Source organism: Numida meleagris, chromosome 1 (genome assembly GCF_002078875.1).
Source record: "Numida meleagris isolate 19003 breed g44 Domestic line chromosome 1, NumMel1.0, whole genome shotgun sequence".
Lineage (NCBI taxonomy): Eukaryota > Metazoa > Chordata > Aves > Galliformes > Numididae > Numida > Numida meleagris.
The window spans coordinates 166,995,304-167,013,810 of record NC_034409.1 but is presented as its reverse complement, the minus strand read 5'-3'; the positions used below and the strand labels follow the sequence as shown (position 1 = coordinate 167,013,810).

Here is an 18,507-nt window from a genome sequence, read left to right as displayed (position 1 = left end):
CACCTTGTGCAAGTGACAAAGGGCTTAAGTGTACCAGAGAGTGTGAGGGAGCACTAGCAAGGGCCGGCTGCCATTTCCTACCGGGGCTTCCCAACAGGTGTGAAGGTGCTGGAGACAATCTGTGGGTCCCCTCAGTGCAGCAGAAGCGGACTAAAAGCAGGAGGTAGGGTTTGCCTTTCCCTGCAGGACCGAATGCTGGGACCGTGTGGCTTACGCTCTGTATCAAGTCTGTGTTTGTATTAAAAATGAAGCTGGGAGAAGCTTGCCAAATTTTGTGGAATTTGTATGTGACCATCATCTTTCCTGCAAGGGGCTAGTATAGTTTTTAAGCACAGTTTGGTGCCTGTGGGCAAAATATACAGGGAAGACTGGTTTATTTCTGAAAAATAACTTAAGCTAGAGAAAATTATTTTCAGGTAAAGAATCGTATAAATATAGACGTAACTTTTTTCCCCCCCTATCATTGGGTTCTTTGCTGTCATAGAAACAAGTTGTTCATTCTTTCTTCTCAAAGCTAATTAGAAACGTGATTAGATAGACTTTAGGAGTATCTGTAAGGAATGTCAGCTTGGCAGTTTACCACATACTGAGTCCTGGCCTCAGTTTCACTGACTGATGGAATAGGTTGAAGATTTGCACAGTGGAAATAATTAGTTGAGCAGGATGACCAGTTCAAACAACTGGAAGGTTACAGAATCACAGATACTGCTGTCGAATAAGTTGTGCTGTCATTGTGTTCATTAGTTGGGCATTATGAAAGTGAAAGTAGCACAGAAATCTAGACAAGTAAAAGTACATGCATAGGACTGTAGAGAAATGCTGCACTGTAACTGACCTGCTTAAACCCTCCCCCTCTGGAGTTTTACCACAATGTCATGAAAGTGTTCTTGGACTCTGTTCCCAGCCGGACAGAAGAGATGTGCATCCTTTGCCCAGGTTCTGCCCTGAGCACAGCAGCGGGTTGCGTGGCCAAGTGATGGGTGCAGTCTTCCCCCCAGGAGGGAGGTGGGACGTGGACATGGGTCAGTTAAGCTGTGGCAGTGACTAGAGACTGCTGCGACTCAGGCAAGGCAGGAGGGATCGGTCATCCTTCATGCATCTGCAGCTGCAGAGCTTATTTCTGTCCCCTGTGATCTGAGCATATTTTTAGCAGGATTTCAAAATAGGATTCTGCATCTTCACGTGCATTAGAAAGAAAGAGAGAGAAGTACGAAGGCAGTTGTTAGGTCAGAAATTACCTCTTAAAATGCTTATGACAAGTCAATAAACTGCATTTTGCTTTAAATTACCTTTTAGTACCTGATAGTTACCCAGTTCTGGAAATAAACGAGCTGTTCATCTCACCTTCTATTTGAACGTTACACTAAATAACTGGAACAGCAAGAAGTGATGTGGAAGCAGTTGAATCATGAAATGTGGAGCTACCTCATTTCTAATAGCATAAAAATAAATGCTACGATGGCTTACTGGGTGGGTTACTGAGCTCAGTGCTCTCAGTTCTGTTTTCCACACGTTGGGTTTGAAGTGTTGCCACCAGGGTGTCTGGTTGAGAGCTGAAAACCGTCAGTACTCTGTGCACCAGAGGAGGATTTAGTTAAATGTGAGTTAAACTTTGGGGGTTTTTATAGCAGGAAAGTGTTGCGATTTTTAATGATGTTGAGATGTACTTCTGCATGAAATTTAGCCAGGCAGAGGGGAAGTAGAGCTGCTCAAAATGCAGAGGAAAACAGCTTGTATTTAGAGACAGTCAGCTATGGAGAGTACTAGGGGAGGGTGGAAATAGCACTAACTGAATACTGCCGCTCCGCGCTACCTTGTGATTTCCTATGAGTAACTCATTTTGGATATTCCATTTGTGCCCCCTATTGAAAAATGTTGTACTTACTTCACCAGTGCCCTGCATCAAAGCTTGTGAATCCCATTTCTTGCACTCAGCCTTTACAGCTGGTATCATTGCAGTCCTGCTAAATAAAGGAATGTTTTGAAAACATAATGGACTGGATTTTATAGCACTCTGTTTTCCTCTTCTAATTGATGGTAAAAATAAATTCAAGGATTAGTATGCAAAGGATTTATTTTATTTGTGATGCTGCAGAGGATGCGGGTGGTGCATCTGCATCAGCTTCAGTCTCTGTGGATAAGGGAACCGAAGAAAAGTTGATGAGAAAGATATCAGAAACTGGTTCACTGAAAATAAATATCTACTTGAGTGGACTTCATCAGGCACTTATTGTGATCGGTGTTATGTTTTAAAAAAGGAAATAAGATAAAAAATAAACCTAAATGCCTCAAACTGGCCACTCCAGTTATAGTTATTCATCCAGTAAAGAGACGTGGTTTCTTCTGGAGCTGAACATTCTGGAGCCTCAGTTGCTGAGCACCAGCATTCCCATTCTGAGGAAGAGGTTACTTTAAATTAAATTTGAATTAGTTATTCACCTTTTGGAATGGGCTGATTCAGCTTCAGCTGTCTGAAGGCTTCTGCTACTGCCAAGCCTGTCTTGGGCAGAAAAACAGCCACAGAAGGAGCTCATCCCACCTACCTGAGGGCCCTTTCTGGGGATGGAATGGCTGTGGAGGGAACCTGGATTGCTAGCATGGGTCTGGGCCTAACTTTTAGGTTTTAAGTAAATAAATGTGTATATCCAGTGGCTGAATTAAAGACTGCCTTGTTGCGTTTTTGGAGATGAGCAATAGCGGTCGATCAAACTTACCATACTCTCCATATTCTTCCAGTTATGGGCCAGAATGGAGATCACTGTTGGTTTTGGGACCAAAGCTGATCACTCTGTAAAGAGTAATTTTGCTTTTCTCCTTTCTCTCACCACAGTTTATTGGAAGTTCTGTACACAATGACCACAAAAAATAAGTCTAAAGGACAAGAGGAAGAAAGAATATAAAGAGCTTTAGAATAGCTTTATGTTGATTCTGTTAGCATTGACTGAATTCTCCTTACAGTCCTAGTAGAAACAGAACAACTCAAGTTCGTGCAGTACTGTTTTAAAATGATCTCTGTTTATGGAAATCATGTTGGAGATAGCTTGTAAAAGATGGTGTGTTCAAAATATTAAAGTACATTCGAGAATAAAGAGAGAATTAAATAAGCACACTCTCCAAGGTAACCTTTCTCTGTTCTTTTCCAGGACTTGTTAACGAGGCACAAGTTGTTGGTAGCAGATTTTATGGAACAAAATTATGATACGGTGAGTACAAATGATAGAAGAACTTTCCAAAATCTCTTCATGCTCAGCTGGAAGAAGCGTGTTTTCACTAGTGGAGGATTTCATGTTCCACATAAAATAGCTGAACAGGATTGCAAACTGAACATTGCTTTTACAGCATGTGGCATTTGAAGTACAGGTACCCAAGTTGCTCACACGCACAGGGGACAGATGCCAAGCTTTAAAGGGGGCTCGTAGCTTAAAAAAAAGATTTATTCAGCTCTGCATTCTTATCTCCTCATAGGTAAGCAGAACTGCAAAGTTAGCAAGTAGATAGAACAGAGGGAAAAGAAAGCGTTCACATTTTTAAGCAATTTTTTATATTCCAGAATTGATAGGATTGTACTGGTGTCATTTTGGGACAGAGGAGAAGAGTTAATGGAAGAAGTTTTTGTGTGACTGAAAGTAATGCACACCTAACGGTGGGACTAAGATGTCATGAATTATATTACCATCCAAAGTAATTTAGTCCCTTGATTTGTTGCCACTTTTCACTTTGACTTTTTGTCTATGTTTTGAACCAAATGTTGGTCAGAAAAATTCCACTGGAATCAACTAAAATTGGTCTGATACAGATAAAGGTATGAGACTGAAGGTTATGTTCTTGTGTTACCTTAGGTATTCTTTATTTCATTGCCAAAGGAAAAGGGCTGAAGACTGTTTCTTTCATTCTAGAGTTACCAAGAAGGTGAAATAAAGATCAGGCTGATTATTGCAGAGTCATAAATGCAGCTCAACTGGAACAAAATTAGGCCTCTGCTAATCTTTTCTCTGTTAGTACTGAAGGACTGCAGTGGAATAGTTTCCATGCTGTCTTTATTGAACATTTAAAATTGGAGGTATAAATGCTGGTCATGAGGATATTTTCAGAAGGAGTGGGTTGGTTGGTTTGGTTGATGGCTTGCATGTACAGTAGCAATGCCACTCTTCTTGACCACAAGATTCATTTGACCCAATCCTGCAAAAGCCAGTGTGCACCCTACTCCTTGTGAACCTTGTTCTGCAAATGGCTTTAATGAGTTGGGGTGTTGAAGGCAGGTGGCATCTCACAAAAGTGCTCTTGGCACATGCCAGTTTGGGATGCAGTGTCACCAGCTTGGGATGTCCTATTAAATCACAGTGCAAGTCACGACCGCGATATGAGTGAGTGGGTGTAGTGTGCTGGACCCATATGTCCTAGCTACAGATTCACTCCCATAAAAGAAAGCTGTGCAAGCAGTGGCTGAATTCTGTCCTAGCTGGCTCATACCACCTCCTCATACATCCAGTTCATCTGTGGTATCACTTTCTGTGGTATTTGGCAGATGAGTATTGCTGGACATTAACTCACTACGTGATAGCAAACAAAGAAAAAAGGCTGCAAAAGCCAGGCCTGGCATTGCAGTGAAGTGTTAGAGGATGGCACTGCTGCTGCTTCTGCTGCTCCTCTGCTGTGGGAAGAACCGGGAGAAAGGAATGGGGAGAAGGAAGGATGGACATGAACTGTGAATGCATTTGTGTTTTCTTGTTCGTCTAGATCTTTGAGGATTATGAAAAACTCCTTCATTCTGAGAATTACGTAACAAAGAGACAATCTTTGAAGGTAAAGTATAATTTCTCAGCAGTTCCCTTCTAAATTTGTATTTCAAGTTATGCAAAATATCAAAATGCATGTATGGCAATGAAAGAAGCATGTACTTTCACACAACAACAACAACAACAACAACAACAAAAAGAAATGCTTGAGGATGATCTTCATACAGTGCACAAGAGCTTGCTGTGAATTTCATTTCCTGAATCTGTGGTGAAGCACTGGACTATTTCTGTGGAATAAGCACCATTGTTTTTCCTCTGACATCAAGTTTGTTCTTCAATTCGGCACATAAGTTAAAATGAACTTGGGAGTAACATCATAGTTTGTGTTTGTCTATTGATGCTGCAGCACTGGAATGCGGGTGGGAACACGCAGGTGTGTTCATGTAATATCTCAGTGAAATGAAGAGTGTCTTTGTGGGACAGTTGCACTATACTTGCTTCTGTTCTAGCTGGCTCATACCAGCTCCTATTACATTCAGTCCATATGTAGTAACCCTTACTATAAAGTTTGGAAGATGGGCATAAAGTAACTCGCTACATGATAACAGGCCTAGTTAATTTAGGCAAACACTACAGGGTGCTGCTTTTTTTTTCCATTCAGAAATCACATGTTAAACTGAACGTGCCGTTTTATTTTGTAATTGTCTCTATAGCTGCTGGGTGAATTGATTCTAGACAGACACAACTTCGCCATCATGACAAAATATATCAGCAAACCAGAGAACCTAAAGCTGATGATGAACTTGCTGCGAGACAAAAGCCCCAACATTCAATTTGAAGCATTCCATGTGTTCAAGGTGAGCTAGCATGAGCTGTGAAGGTGGCAGACGTTATTTTCTGCTCATAAAAGTGTCTTTCAAGGTAGGTAAGAGAAAGCCTGGAAAAATAAGGCTAAAGGTTGGGGTTTACAGTCATATCAAGTGTCTGAGAACGTCTTCCTTGAAAACCTCTCTACCATGCAACCTCTGTTTTCATAGAATCATAGGATGGCTTGGGTTGGAAAATACCTTAAATACCTGATTTCAGCACCCTGCTCTGGGCATGGTTGCCACCCAATAGGTCAGGTTTTGCCTTCCTTCAGTGAAGTGTAATGCAGCATCATTTCAAACTGGGCTGAGGGTAGTCGCTTACACAATGATGAGGTGGATGGTACTGGTGCACATCTAGATATTATTCAGGGTCCTTTCTCCAGCTCTTATGTCATTTTGCCATGTGATTCTGGGTAAATATATTTAAAACTACAACAAAACCCTACAATGTCTTAGAACTCCTAGTTAAGACCAAAAGTAGATGGTACTAGTACTGTGCATCAATGTGAATGCAATTTGCTGTTAAAAGTATTAGAAAGATTTGGTAAATCTAGTTTGGAATGAGTTTAATCTTTCCATCCTTTTGCACTCATCATTAATAGAGTCTTAAACAATTACTGGACCAAAATAATGTCCTTCTTTTCATTACGATCATAGAATCACAGAATCACCAAGGTTGGAAAAGACCTCCAAGATCATCCAGCCCAACCATCCACCTACCACCAATATTTCCCCATTAAACCATGTCCCTCAGTACAGCATCTAAATGTTTCTTGAGCACCTCCAGGGATGGTGACTCCATCACCTCCCTGGGCAGCCCATTCCAGTGCCTCACTGCTCTTTTCAGAGAAGAAATTTTTCCTAACGTCCAACCCAAGTCTCCCCTGGCACAGCATGAGTCCATTCCCTCTAGTCCTATCGCTAGTTATACAGGAGAAGAGGCTGACCCACACCTTGCCACAATCTCACTTCAGGCAGTTGTAGAGAGACACATGGTCTCCCCTGAGCCTCCTCTTCTCCAGAAATGATTAATACCAGGTGATGAAAAGTTTACTGTTGGCATCTCAAAAAGGTTCTCTGCTCTGGGTCAGTGACTATGCAAGGCTGCCTTTGGAATTGCCACAGTAATTTCAAACTATGTGAATGGAGTTGCTAATAATTTTTTAGAAAGGGGAACTGTGAGGATATCCTCCCTCAGAATGATTAGGAAAGATACCAGATCACGACAGAAGTCGTGCTATTGTGAAAAGGTTGCGTCACCCTCCACACGTTCAGGGTGAGAAGGTGGAGTTTTGTAGTTCTGACATTTCTGATTTGGCAAGAAGTTTCAGATCTTCATAGCGGATCCTTAGAGGATGTACAGCTCCTCCAAAAAGCTTTTCATTTCCCCGCTCCCCAAAAAATGTCTCAAGCAAAATTAAAAAAGAAGAAATAAGCTTGGTAAGCCATTTCCTTGCTGACTTCCTCAAGAGAACCACTGTGAGTAACTTCTCCTCCTTTTCAGGAGGTTTGTGGCTCCAAGATATGAGAGCAGTCAGACTCAAAACACTTGCAGCTTTGAGATGCCTGCGGAGGGAAGGGTTCAGGGCATTGCCCTCTGTTTGCCACTCTGTGAATAAATGCCGTATTTGTATGAATGAAACACGTGAATTGCTGGTCCTGAATTAATGATAGGCATGGCCTAGGCCTTCGGAAGGGCTGAATTTACTATTTTAAGAAACATTTGAAAGGATTTTGAATAATTCAAAATGATTCCTGTGTGCAACTGTGTCACTCACTGCTGTTGCTCCCGTTCTGCCTTTCCATTCCTTCCTTCTTTTCCTTTACCTGCAGCTCATGTCTCATTTCCAATTACAGTGCAGGGATTGTAGGCTCAGCTTGGCTCAACCACTCGCAGTTGCTACCACATGGACATCATGTTGAGCAAAATAAATAGTGCATGATGGTGGCGTTACGTCTTTTCAGTTCAAAGCACCAAACTCTGTCCTCAGATACTGCCCTCCATGGGATCTTGCTGTTTTTTTCCAGCAGTACCCATCAGCAGCATTGAAGCAGTGCCTTATGCTATCTCGTATGCGCAGTGTTCGTTGTGTGGGAATTGCAGACTCAGAGCAGAACCCAGTCAGCTGGAAATTGCTTGTTTATCACAGCAGCAGCAGAGTAACTCTAGAGGTGCAGCAAAGCTCCCTTTTAGATCCTTACTGAGGGGCTGGGTTATCTATCTGCATTTAAAAGCATTCAGCTTCTGCCAGGTGGACAGGAGAGGTGTAGAATATGTTATAGAAAATCCTGTTGTGAGTTAGCTTTGTAGAGAAGGTCAGAGAAGAGCATTTTCCTCCAGCTCCACTTTTTAAATTGAACTCAAACTGCTAGAGAACTAGTAAAGGAAATCCTTAAACATTCAGGGGAACAGGGAAACACTGCTCCTTTCTTGTGCCCTGTTCTGCAGTGTCCCTGCTCGCTGTTTTTGGGTTAGTATCCCTGAGCACAATTCTCTTATCAGCTGTAATAATTCTGTGCTAGTGTAACTGGGAGAGAACTCTGGTCCTTAGCTTTTAATCTCATGAATTTTAAACTGCGCCCGCGTTTTTAGATTGTGCTTGCAAAATACCTCTACAACCTGGTTGAAATTACAGTGCACTGCCCGCAGTGATTTCAAATCAAAGGTCTGCTGAGAAGCGGGCATTGCTGCTCTGTCTGAGCAGCCAAAAGATTTGGGTTTAAATTACCTGATGTAGATGTTTCACCAGTTAGGCACCTTTGAAATGAAAAAGTGCTTGTTTTGTAAGCATTTGGGTTCTAACTCTCCTATGCTGCAGCCAACCTAAAAAAAAAAAAAAAAAAAAAGACATGGGTCCATAAGGCCATTTCTAATGATTGAGGATTCAAAATTGTAAGAGAGACTGGAATGATGAGCACCTCAAGTGCAAAAGTACTTGGCAGGCTGGTTGGTGCTGAAAATCCTTTTTGCTCTGACAATGTTCTACTCAGTTGGGTTGTTTGGGAGGGAAATCAAAGACAGACAGTGTCTTCCTGCAGTGCTTTCTTCCATTCTCCTTTCAGGAGATGCTTGATCTTCCTCCCGGCTTCTTCCTTCTCCTCCTGTTGCCGGAGCAAGATGGAGCTTCTGCCTTGCAGCATCACCCTGAAGGCTGTTGGTTACATAGAGCTGGATGTCCCACAGGGTGCGTGGGGGATTAGCCAGTATTTCATGGAATGGCTTGGGTTGGAAGGGATCCCAGAGCCCATCCAATTCCAACTCCCTAACATGGCAGGGCTGCCACCCAGCAGCTCAAGCTGCCCAGGGCCCCATCCAACCTGGCCTTAAACACCTCCAGGGATGGAGCATCCACAGCTTCTCTAGGCAGCCTGTGCCATGGCCTCATTGCCCTCAGAGTAAAGAATTTCCTCTTCACATCTAACCTAAATCTCCCCTCTTTTACTTTAAAGCCATTCCCTCTTATCCTATCACTACCAGACTGTGGAAACAGTCAGTCCTCCTTCTGCTTATAAGCTCCCTTCAAGTACTGCAAGGCCGCAGTGAGGTCACCCCAGAGCCTTCTCTTCTCCAAGCTAAGCAAGCCCAACTCTTTCAACCTTTCTTCACAGGAGAGGTGCTCCAGCCCTCTGATCATTATTGTGGCCCTCCTCTGGACTCAATCCATCAGCTCCATGTCTTTCTTGTGCTGGGGGCCCCAGGCCTGGACACAGTACTGCAGATGGGGCCTCACGAGGGCAGAGCAGAGGAGGACAATCCCCTCCCTCTCCCTGCTGCCATCCCTCTGTTGATGCAGCCCAGGATACTGTTGGTCTTCTGGGTTGCAAGAGCACACTGCTGGCTCATGTCCAGCTTTTTGTCCACCAGGACCTACGAGTCCTTGGCAGGATGGCTCTCAATGAGTTCTTCTCCCAGTCTCTACATGTATCTGGGATTTCCTTAGCCAAGGTGTGAACACGTTGCACTTGGCCTTGCTGAACCTCATTAGGTTCACACGGACCCTCTTTTCAAGCCTGTGGATGGCAGGATGACATCCCTTCCTTCTGTCATATCAACTGCGCCACACAGCTTGGTGTCATCAGCAAACTTGCTGAGGGTGCACTCAATCCCACTGCCTATGTCATTGATAAAGATATTAGTGAGTACTGGTCCCAGGATGGCCCCTGGGGGACACAACTCGTGATGATAATTTATGATGATATGCCTTGTGTTATGTTATAATACACACACTGTAGAGAGGTAGAAAGGAAGGGGTACCACCACTGTGGGACCCAGCAGTGTCCCAGCAGTCCTCATGGTGGGCACACCCCAGCTGGCAGTCTTCTGTGCTCACACAGCCGCCTTGAGGAGGAATTCAGTCACCATTCGTCAATAGGTCTGAGATCTTCTGCGGCTGTCAGCCCCCTCTAACGCTGTGATGGAGGTATGGCCCTAACCCTCTGCAAGTGCATTTCAAGATCTGGGGTACTCTGGAAATGGGTGGGTGGTTGGAGGGGGTCTCGCTCTCCCCCCACCCAAATGACCGTTCATTGGCCCCCTGTGGTGTGCAGCATAGTTGGTGGGATCTCTTCTTCCCCCACTGTTATTTGCTGGAACTCAGCAGGTCTGTGCAGTCTCACAGGATAAGGATTTGTCTCTGGCGGAATGGCACCTCGCCTTGCAAGGCGTCCTCCTGCCGCTCCTTATCTCGTTACTGTGGTGATCTCCTTTTACTCTTCTACCGAGTGCTTGGGACATTAACCTTCTGCTTCTCAGTCTCTTCCACAGTGCTCTGTCACGTTATGCTCCTGTGGTACGATGCACCGAGGTAGCTGAGCTCCCCTGGCTGAGCTGTGCACGCAGTGTGCTGGCTGTGCCAGGACCTACAGCTGCATTGCAAGCCATAAAACGATGTGCTAGCTTTGCTCCAAAGGTCTACAATACAAACTTAAGCTGTGCAACTTAGGCACAAGTGCTTGTTAGGCAAGGAGGGCTACAGGGAGTCACAGTGCCATTTCTTTGGAGAGTGACTACATTTTACCTGTGTCTTACCCACCTTCCTCCTGGCTGTAGTGAGATAAGCCTGGAACAAAAATCAATGCAGTGAGACTGCACTTAAACACACGTACTTAGTACGTCCTGAAGTTTACCATCTGTCCAACCTGAAATGCCAAGACGATTCAAAATCCAGCTTAGGAATCTCAACACAGCAGAGCTGAACCCAGGCCTTCTCCAGCCTTAAAAATGTGACCAAACTCTTTATTTGACTCTGAGTCACCAAATGAAATATCTGAAGATGGAAAGCTCCCTAGCTCCCGGCGCACACATGGAGTATTCTCCTTATATCAGCTTCGCTACATCTTTGGGGCTGGGTTGGTTTGCTTTGGCTGGGTGGTGCTCTTCAGTAAAATGCCTTGAGATGGCAGAACAGCTGGCACATTGCAGAGGTGGGAGGAAGAAAGGAAATCTTTGTCGCACTGCTGGGCGGCCACGCAGCCCTCTCCTGCGTGCCTGCGGTCTGCTGGTGATGCCTCTTCTTTTTCCTCTGGCTGCTGAGCTGCACTGGTCCCCACTGCCCACTGCTGGGGTGCGTGGCACCTCCCTGCACTTGGCATCCACTGCTGGGGGTGCAGAGCCACAGCAGCATCCTCCTGCTTCCCGCGGCAGGCTGCGAGCAGGGGGTCTGGTGTGCTGGGCAAACCGTTTGTATCCTCGTGATAAATACCCTGGGGGGAGCAGTACAACAACACATGCAGAAAACTGCATTTGTGAGCTTGTAATGCCTTTTAATTAATGCTCCGTCCCCATTAGGACATATCCTTCAGAAATAAATCGATTTGGCGAGTTTCCTCAGAATGACCAGGCCTAGCACTGCTGTCTGTGGCAGTCAGCACCAGGCTGAGCAAGAAGAGAGGCTGCAAACAAACAGCAGCGCTGGGTTATTTGTCCCTGCAGCACTTCACAGGTGCAGCTTGGCTGTCTTCAAAAGAAATATTTCAGAAGCCCTTTGTCTATGGACTATTAGGAAAAATGGCAGAGAGGTGCAGAACAGCCTTAGCATACAAAGAAAAATGACGGTAATGGTAAAAAGAGAGAGAAGTGGGGGAATCTGAAAGCAAAGCACGAAGAATGGATGAAAACAGAAAGCGCGTCCTCACGCATCTTGAAGGATCACTTACTTGCACTGAAATGCATGGGGGGAAATCAGTGATCTTACACAGCACACAGATGACCCTGGAGACTTCTTGCAGACCGTAGTTAATTGTACCCATACAGACATTAAACCAGGGACCAGAAAGTCACTCTCCAACTTTCATCTTAATTTGAAGCTATCCAATTTCTATAATCATCGTGCAGCTGTACGCTGCACACAGAACTCCACAATAAATTCAAGATATGATATTCCCTTGGTTTCACATAACTTCATTTGCATTTGCAGTCACTGTTTCACTTAACATGGCTCTAAAATAAAATCCATCTTAGCTTATCCAAATTAGACAATAGCTACTAGAAATCTATTCTAAAAATTGAATTTCTATTCTAAAATAAATGTTGCGGAAAACTACTGTAAGTACCAGTATTTCTCTTCTTTCTTCTATTTAATCAGCTTGATCTGCTCGTGTTAATCAAGGAAGCACAGCACGGCTGAGGCTGGCAGGGCCCTCTGTGTCCCTCTGCTCCAGCCCCTGCCCCAGCAGGGACACCCAGAGCAGGGTGCCCAGGGCCACGTCCAGGCGGCTCTGGGAGATCCCCAAGGAGGAGACCCCCCACAGCCTCTGGGCAGCCTGTGCCAGTGCTCTGTCACTGCACAGCACAGCAGTGCTCCTGGTGTTCAGAGGGAACCTCCTGTGCTCCAGGTTGTGCTCATGGCCTCTGCTCCTGGCACAGGGCACCACTGACAGAGCCTGGCTCTGGCCTCTAGCACCCTCCCACAGGGATTTATGGGCATTGCTCAGCAAAGTAGACATAGGCATGAGGTACTCAGATTTAACTAAAGCTCCTTCTGGTTCGTGGCAACAAATGGGTTTTCTGGTCCATGTGGACATTCTGCATTTCTTTCTGGTCTATTACAAAAAAGCAAATCCTAAATTCCTTTCTCAAGTCTTCTTTGGAAGTCATATGAACCAGGCAAACACAACTAGTTCCAAGCACATCTTTTGCAAGGAATTACAGCCTTGAAATGTCCATTTCCAGAATGGTGCCACTCCAAAAAGCAGTTGGCAGGACCAGGACAGGCAGCACCCAATCTTCTTGGAAAAGGGGAGAAAGTGCAGGATGCTGTGAAGAGCACGGGGACACAGCACAAACCTTCCAGAGAATCCCAGTGTGGCCCAGCAGCTGGGGCATCGTACCAGCAGCATCTGCAAATAACAAAGGGTTTTGCTGTCCTTGTTTCATTTTGTGGGTTTTTTTTACTTTAGTGTATTAATGAGAACAAAACAACCGAAAAAAAAGAGAACTAGCCAGAGGGGCATAAAAACCTGAGCATTATCACTGCACAATATGGAGGTTTCACACACTCACAGAAGTTGATCTTCTGGGGAATGAAGACCTTAGAAGAGGCTCAAGATGTGGCTAAAATGATGCTGTCTGCAAAGGCAGTGTGCAGCTGGCCAGCAGAACAGAGAGGTGCAGGGACATGTGTTTTCTCCTACAGCCATCCCCTTAAAATCAGATTTGGTACTGTTGCTGCCTTGTTCCCACAGGAAACAAACGAACAAAAAAAAAAAACTGAGGACATGTCTGTGATTATACAAAGCTTTTATGAAAGTGGGAAAAGAGCTGGCTGCATAGTGAGCAGGTGTGACCAAAACTGCTCTGAATTAGCTGGAGTGATCAGATGTCACCCTTGGCATTAGGTCAGTTCAGCCTGATGTGAACAAGCCCTGACATCCCTGGCTCAGCACCTTGGATTTGCTTTGGCAACAGGCTTCACTTCACCAAAAGAAGCCACTTGTGTGTTGAAATGACTGCCTGCAGATACACTTTCAGTGCCTTAGGGAACAATTTACAATCTGGTGTCCTGTTATTATGTGCCACTGTGCATAAGCTTTGATGAGGCTTCCCTGGAGGTTGGGAGAGAACCAGTGGGAGCTGGTGGCTCAGCACAGTGTCTGTGCTATGGCTACACCAAGATGTGCTGTGAGAAGATGGAGGCAGAGATGAAATTAAGCCCTTTGGGCAGTTGGTACCAGTAGATCCTAAGATATTTTATCATGGGACAAAGCATAGCATTTCCACTATTACCACAGGCTCACATGCAGCTGTTGTATATCAGCTATTTCTGATTAGGGCGTGGTACCCTGATGGCACAGCAGGCACCAGCTTGCAATGAGGGGATGGCTATCAGGTGGCTGAGGCTCTCTGCAGCCTGCCCAGAGGCCACTGGTGTGACCCTGACATATCTCAAACCACTGGCAACAAAATAAACGTTTTCTGCTCCATAGTCTCTAACACAGGAACCCTCTGCTGACTCCATACGTTGGAGCTGATGCCACACACAAATCTCCAAGCTGGCCATCTAAGCCAGTGGTTACCAGAGCATTTGAAAAAGCCAACTTTTGGCTGGAACGTGGTTGTCCTGGCTTGGACAGTACTTGGCACTGGTGCTGTGTTCAGTTTTGGGCCCCTCACTACAAGAAAGACATTGAGGCCCTGGAGTCCAGAGAAGGGCAGTGAAGCTGTGAAGGATCCAGAGCACAAGTCTTATGGGGAGCAGCTGAGGGAAGTGGGGTTGTTCAGTCTGGAGAAGAGGAGGCTCAGGGCAGACCTTATCACTCTTTACAACTGCCTGAAGGGAGGTTGTGGTGAGTTGGGGGTCGGTCTCTTCTCCCAGGTAACAGTGATAGGTAATGGCCTTAAGTTGCACCGGGGGAGGTTCAGGTTGGATATTAGGAAAAATTTCTTCTCAGAATGAGTGGTGAGGCACTGGCACAGGCTGCCCAGGGAGGTGGTGGAGTCACCGCCCCTGGAGATGTTCAAGAACCATGTAGGTGAGGGACATGGTTAGTGGGCATGGTGGGGATGGGCTGATGGCTGGAGGATTCTATTAGAATCATTAAAGTTGGAAAAGATCTCTAAGACAATCTAGCCCAACCATCAAGCCATCACCACCATGCCCACTAACAATGTCCCTCCTCCGTAAGTCTCCTTAAATAATGCAAACCGGCTGTTTTTTTTGTTTATTTGTTTGTGTTGGTTATTTTTTAAGAGAAAAATCCTAAAGCAGAGTTGGGTGTTTTTTGCCTGTGTTGTGGTGGGGAGGGGACCCCAGGCAGATGTCACTGTAGAAGCGCCCTAGTGGACAACCAGCTGTGCGTCAACTCCTCCTGCCCTGCAGCCATCGGTAGGAACAACCCTCAAACCTCAGCACATCACCAGAGTGCAGCCCTGTACACATGTTTTAGAATCACAGAATATCCCAGGTTGGAAGGAACCCATAAGGATCATCGAGTCCAAGCCCTGGCTCCACACAGGACCACCCAAAAACCGAACAATATGGCTGAGAGCATTGCCCACACATGTCTTGAACTCCAGCAGCTTGGGGCTATGACCACTGCCCTGGGGTGCCTGTTCCAGTGGCTTGTTTCATTTACAGGGATTACCAGGGACAGGAGTGTAAACCATATGCTCCATTAAACGGATCATGAATAAATCAGTTCCGAAATCAAATGTTTATGACAATCAGCTTAAGTGACTTGCAGTCTCTGGAGGTTTGCAGGTTTTCTCTGCTTACCATCTCCACCATCTCGCAACCAACTGCACAGCTCCAGCTCTTACAAGGCTCTTTCAAGCTGTGCCTTGCTTTACGATGTGTCCTTTTTTCCTGGATGAATGCAATCCATTTAGAAAGTTTCTGTAAAGACCATTCTAACAGCATCTTCCTTGTCTTCACCTTTCAGTTCTTCATGGTTTCTCTCCCTCCTTGCCAGTCAGCTCTTTGCTGCTGCCAAGCAGCCTGTGATGCCCACCTCCATGTCCACATTAGCAATAGGCACTAAACTGCATTTATCTCCCTATGCTGAGTCTGCTCTGACTGTGATAGTAACCGGCAAGTGATTTTCCTGTCTTTATCTCAACCCATGAGCTTCTTTCATTGTATTTTCTCCCTGTTCTGTTGAGAAATGGGAGTGAAAGAGAGCTGCAGAAGGGGCCAGTGCTGAACAGAGTAACATTTGCTGCCTTCTGTGCTGCTTGGCATGAAGGGAGATGCCTCCTGCAGAGCACGGGAATGGGGAGGAAGCCGGGGAGGATAGAGGTGTCTGAAATCAGCCAAGCCTGGGAAAGGCCCAGGAAAATGCCGAATCACAGAATCATGGGGGTTGGAAGGGACTCTGGGAATCACCTTGTCCAACCCCCTTTTAAAGCAGGTTCCCTACGGTAGGTTGCACAAGAAAACATCCAGGTGGATTTTGAATATCTCCACAGCCTCTCTGGGCAGCCTGTTCCAGTGCTCCCATGCTCCAGAAGGCAACCGCAGGAAACAAGCCCTCTACTGCACAAAGCTACACTTTAACCCCTTTCTTCCTCTTACTGTCTATTCCCTCTTTAGGTATTTTCTTGCCACTAACTGATTTGGTCTGCAGTCCATTTTGCAGCTGTTAGTGAGAAAAAAACAGCTCTTCTCAGGAGCTGGTAACAGCCAGGCTCCATTTTCTTTCCATTTCCTTCTTTGCAGACCCTTCTGGCTTCATAAAGTACATGTGTGTGAGAGGAGCCATCTGTCTCTATGTGCAAATGTAACGGGGGGCTCTAGGAATACTGCATTTATTTCTAAATGGGAAAACAAAATTGAATTCTTGCCTCCTCATCACTGAAACGTGGGACCAAACTGTCAAGGGAATCACATAATAAAAAAAAACTGACGGGTAATCTCTGTTATGGGATGGGGGAAAATCCAGGCCAGACCCTTTGACAGGACACATCAGACATGCCCAGTCTCCAGCGTGCTGCTTTAGAAAACCTCCACGCTCCCCTCTGTTCCCTGCTCATTTATATGAGGTTTGTTTGTGCAAGTTGTAATCTGTACTGGAGTTATACAAATATCATCTTAAAAGAATTTAAGCACCTGGCAAATGTTTATCATCATCCCAGCTGTTCCACTTGCCATGTCACTTCTGAAAGGCATATTCATGTCTTTTCCTGAGCCACAGGAAACCTCATCTTGGCATTTTAATAAATAGGACACCACTGAGTGTCTGCAATTAAAAAAGTTAATTTGTGTGAGTCAACATCAGAGATTCAAAGCACTGTGCCAATGCCCCAATAGGTTCTCATGTTATCATTGTACATGTGCACACGTGCATGCACGTGCAAATTTTTGAAAGAACCTCGGACAGCACTGCAGATTAAATGCTTAAATAGGGGTATAAGATACAGTCAGTTAACATGTCGTGGTGAAACAATGGTTTATTCCTCAGCTACTGAATACATGGACAAAGACTTGGGATTAGCCTCTCCCCTTCTCATCTCTCACTCTCCTGGCACAATCCAAAACCCACTGCCTTCCTGTTTCTAGAGCAACACCACATTTTTATTGTGACTGAAGAAAGATATTCTCATTCACAGCAACGCTGACCCTCTGCTGCTTTCAACAGAGACACAAACTCCTCATAAGGACAGCTTCACAGGAAGGCAGACTCTTCTGAGGTGAAACACAGCAGCTCACTCCCAGGCTGCAAAGCAGAGCATGGAGTACAGCAAGCTCAGCTCCATAAGTCTGGAGAGTCAGAGCTCCCAGATCCAATCCCTAATGGGTACGTGCAACCCCTTCTTAAAGTGCATTGACATGAAGAAGTCACCATCTTGCTGGATGGCAGTAAATTCCTCTTGTTTTAATTAGCATCATTCATTCCTGTTTGTTTGCTTACTTGATTTTAATTATTAGATTAACAGAGATCTTTCTTCCCTACCAGACTGATGAGGCTGCAGGATGCATTTGGTTTTGCCTGACAGAGGTGGAGAAACTTTCTTCAAATGAGCTGTCGAAAAAGGAATCGCCAGCAGAAATTCCTTAAGCTTGGCTTGCAAAGATGAAAGAGCAGCTTGTTCTATTTGCATGATACAAACTAATAGCAGACATCTCCTATATGAACCAAAGTGGCTATGTGTTACAGTGATGTTTAATATCTCTCTTTCCAAGAGGAGTGTTTTTTGTTGTGCTTTTTTTTAAAAATCCGGAATCACAGAATCACAGAATGGCTTGGGTTAGAAGGGACCTCAAGGATCATCAAGTTCCAACACCCCGTCACAGGCAGGGCTGCCAGCTGCTAGACCATGACTAGGTCACGTTGCCCAGGGCCCCATCCAGCCTGGCCTTGAATGCCTCCAGGGATAGGGCACCCACAGCTTCTCTGGACAGCCTGTGCCAGTGCCTTACCACCCTCTCAGTAAAAACTTCCCCCTGACATCTACTCTAAATATTCCCTCTTTTAGTTTAAAACCGTTCCCCCTTATCCTATCACTATCTACCCGTGTAAAAAGTTGATTTCCCTCATCTTTATGAACTCACTTTAAATGCTGGAAGGCTGCAGTGAGGTCTCCCCACACCCTTCTCTTTTCCAGGCTGAACTAGCCCAGTTCCTTCAGCCTGCCTTCATAAGAGAGGTGCACCAGTCCTTGGATCAGGTTTATGGCCCTCCTCTGGACCCTCTCTGAAAGCTCCACATCTTTCCTGTGTTGGAGCCCCCAGACTTGGACGCAGTATACTGCAGATGGGGCCTCATGAGGGCAGAGCAGAGGAGGACAATCCCCTCCCTCTCCCTGCTGCCATCCCTCTGCTGATGCAGCCCAAGATACTGTTGACGTTCTGGGCTGCAGGTGCACACTGTTGGTTCATGTTCAGCTTTTCATCCACCAGAACCCACAAGTCCTTCTCCACAGGGCTGCTCTTGGTGAGTTCTTCTCCCAGTCTGTACACTTGCCT

At 45.4% G+C, this 18,507-nt stretch overlaps 1 protein-coding gene across 6 annotated transcripts in view; it reads left to right on the top strand.

The window, feature by feature from the left end:
• The window catches only part of CAB39L (calcium binding protein 39 like), a 69,599-nt gene that overhangs the window by 45,005 nt on the left and 6,087 nt on the right, over nt 1-18,507 (top strand). For all 6 annotated transcript variants that reach the window (XM_021376433.1, XM_021376427.1, XM_021376417.1 and 3 more), the window contains 3 exons: nt 3,144-3,203; nt 4,738-4,803; nt 5,450-5,593. In XM_021376433.1, the coding sequence (XP_021232108.1) occupies nt 3,144-3,203; nt 4,738-4,803; nt 5,450-5,593 (270 nt within the window). The remainder of the gene's footprint in view (nt 1-3,143; nt 3,204-4,737; nt 4,804-5,449; nt 5,594-18,507) is intronic.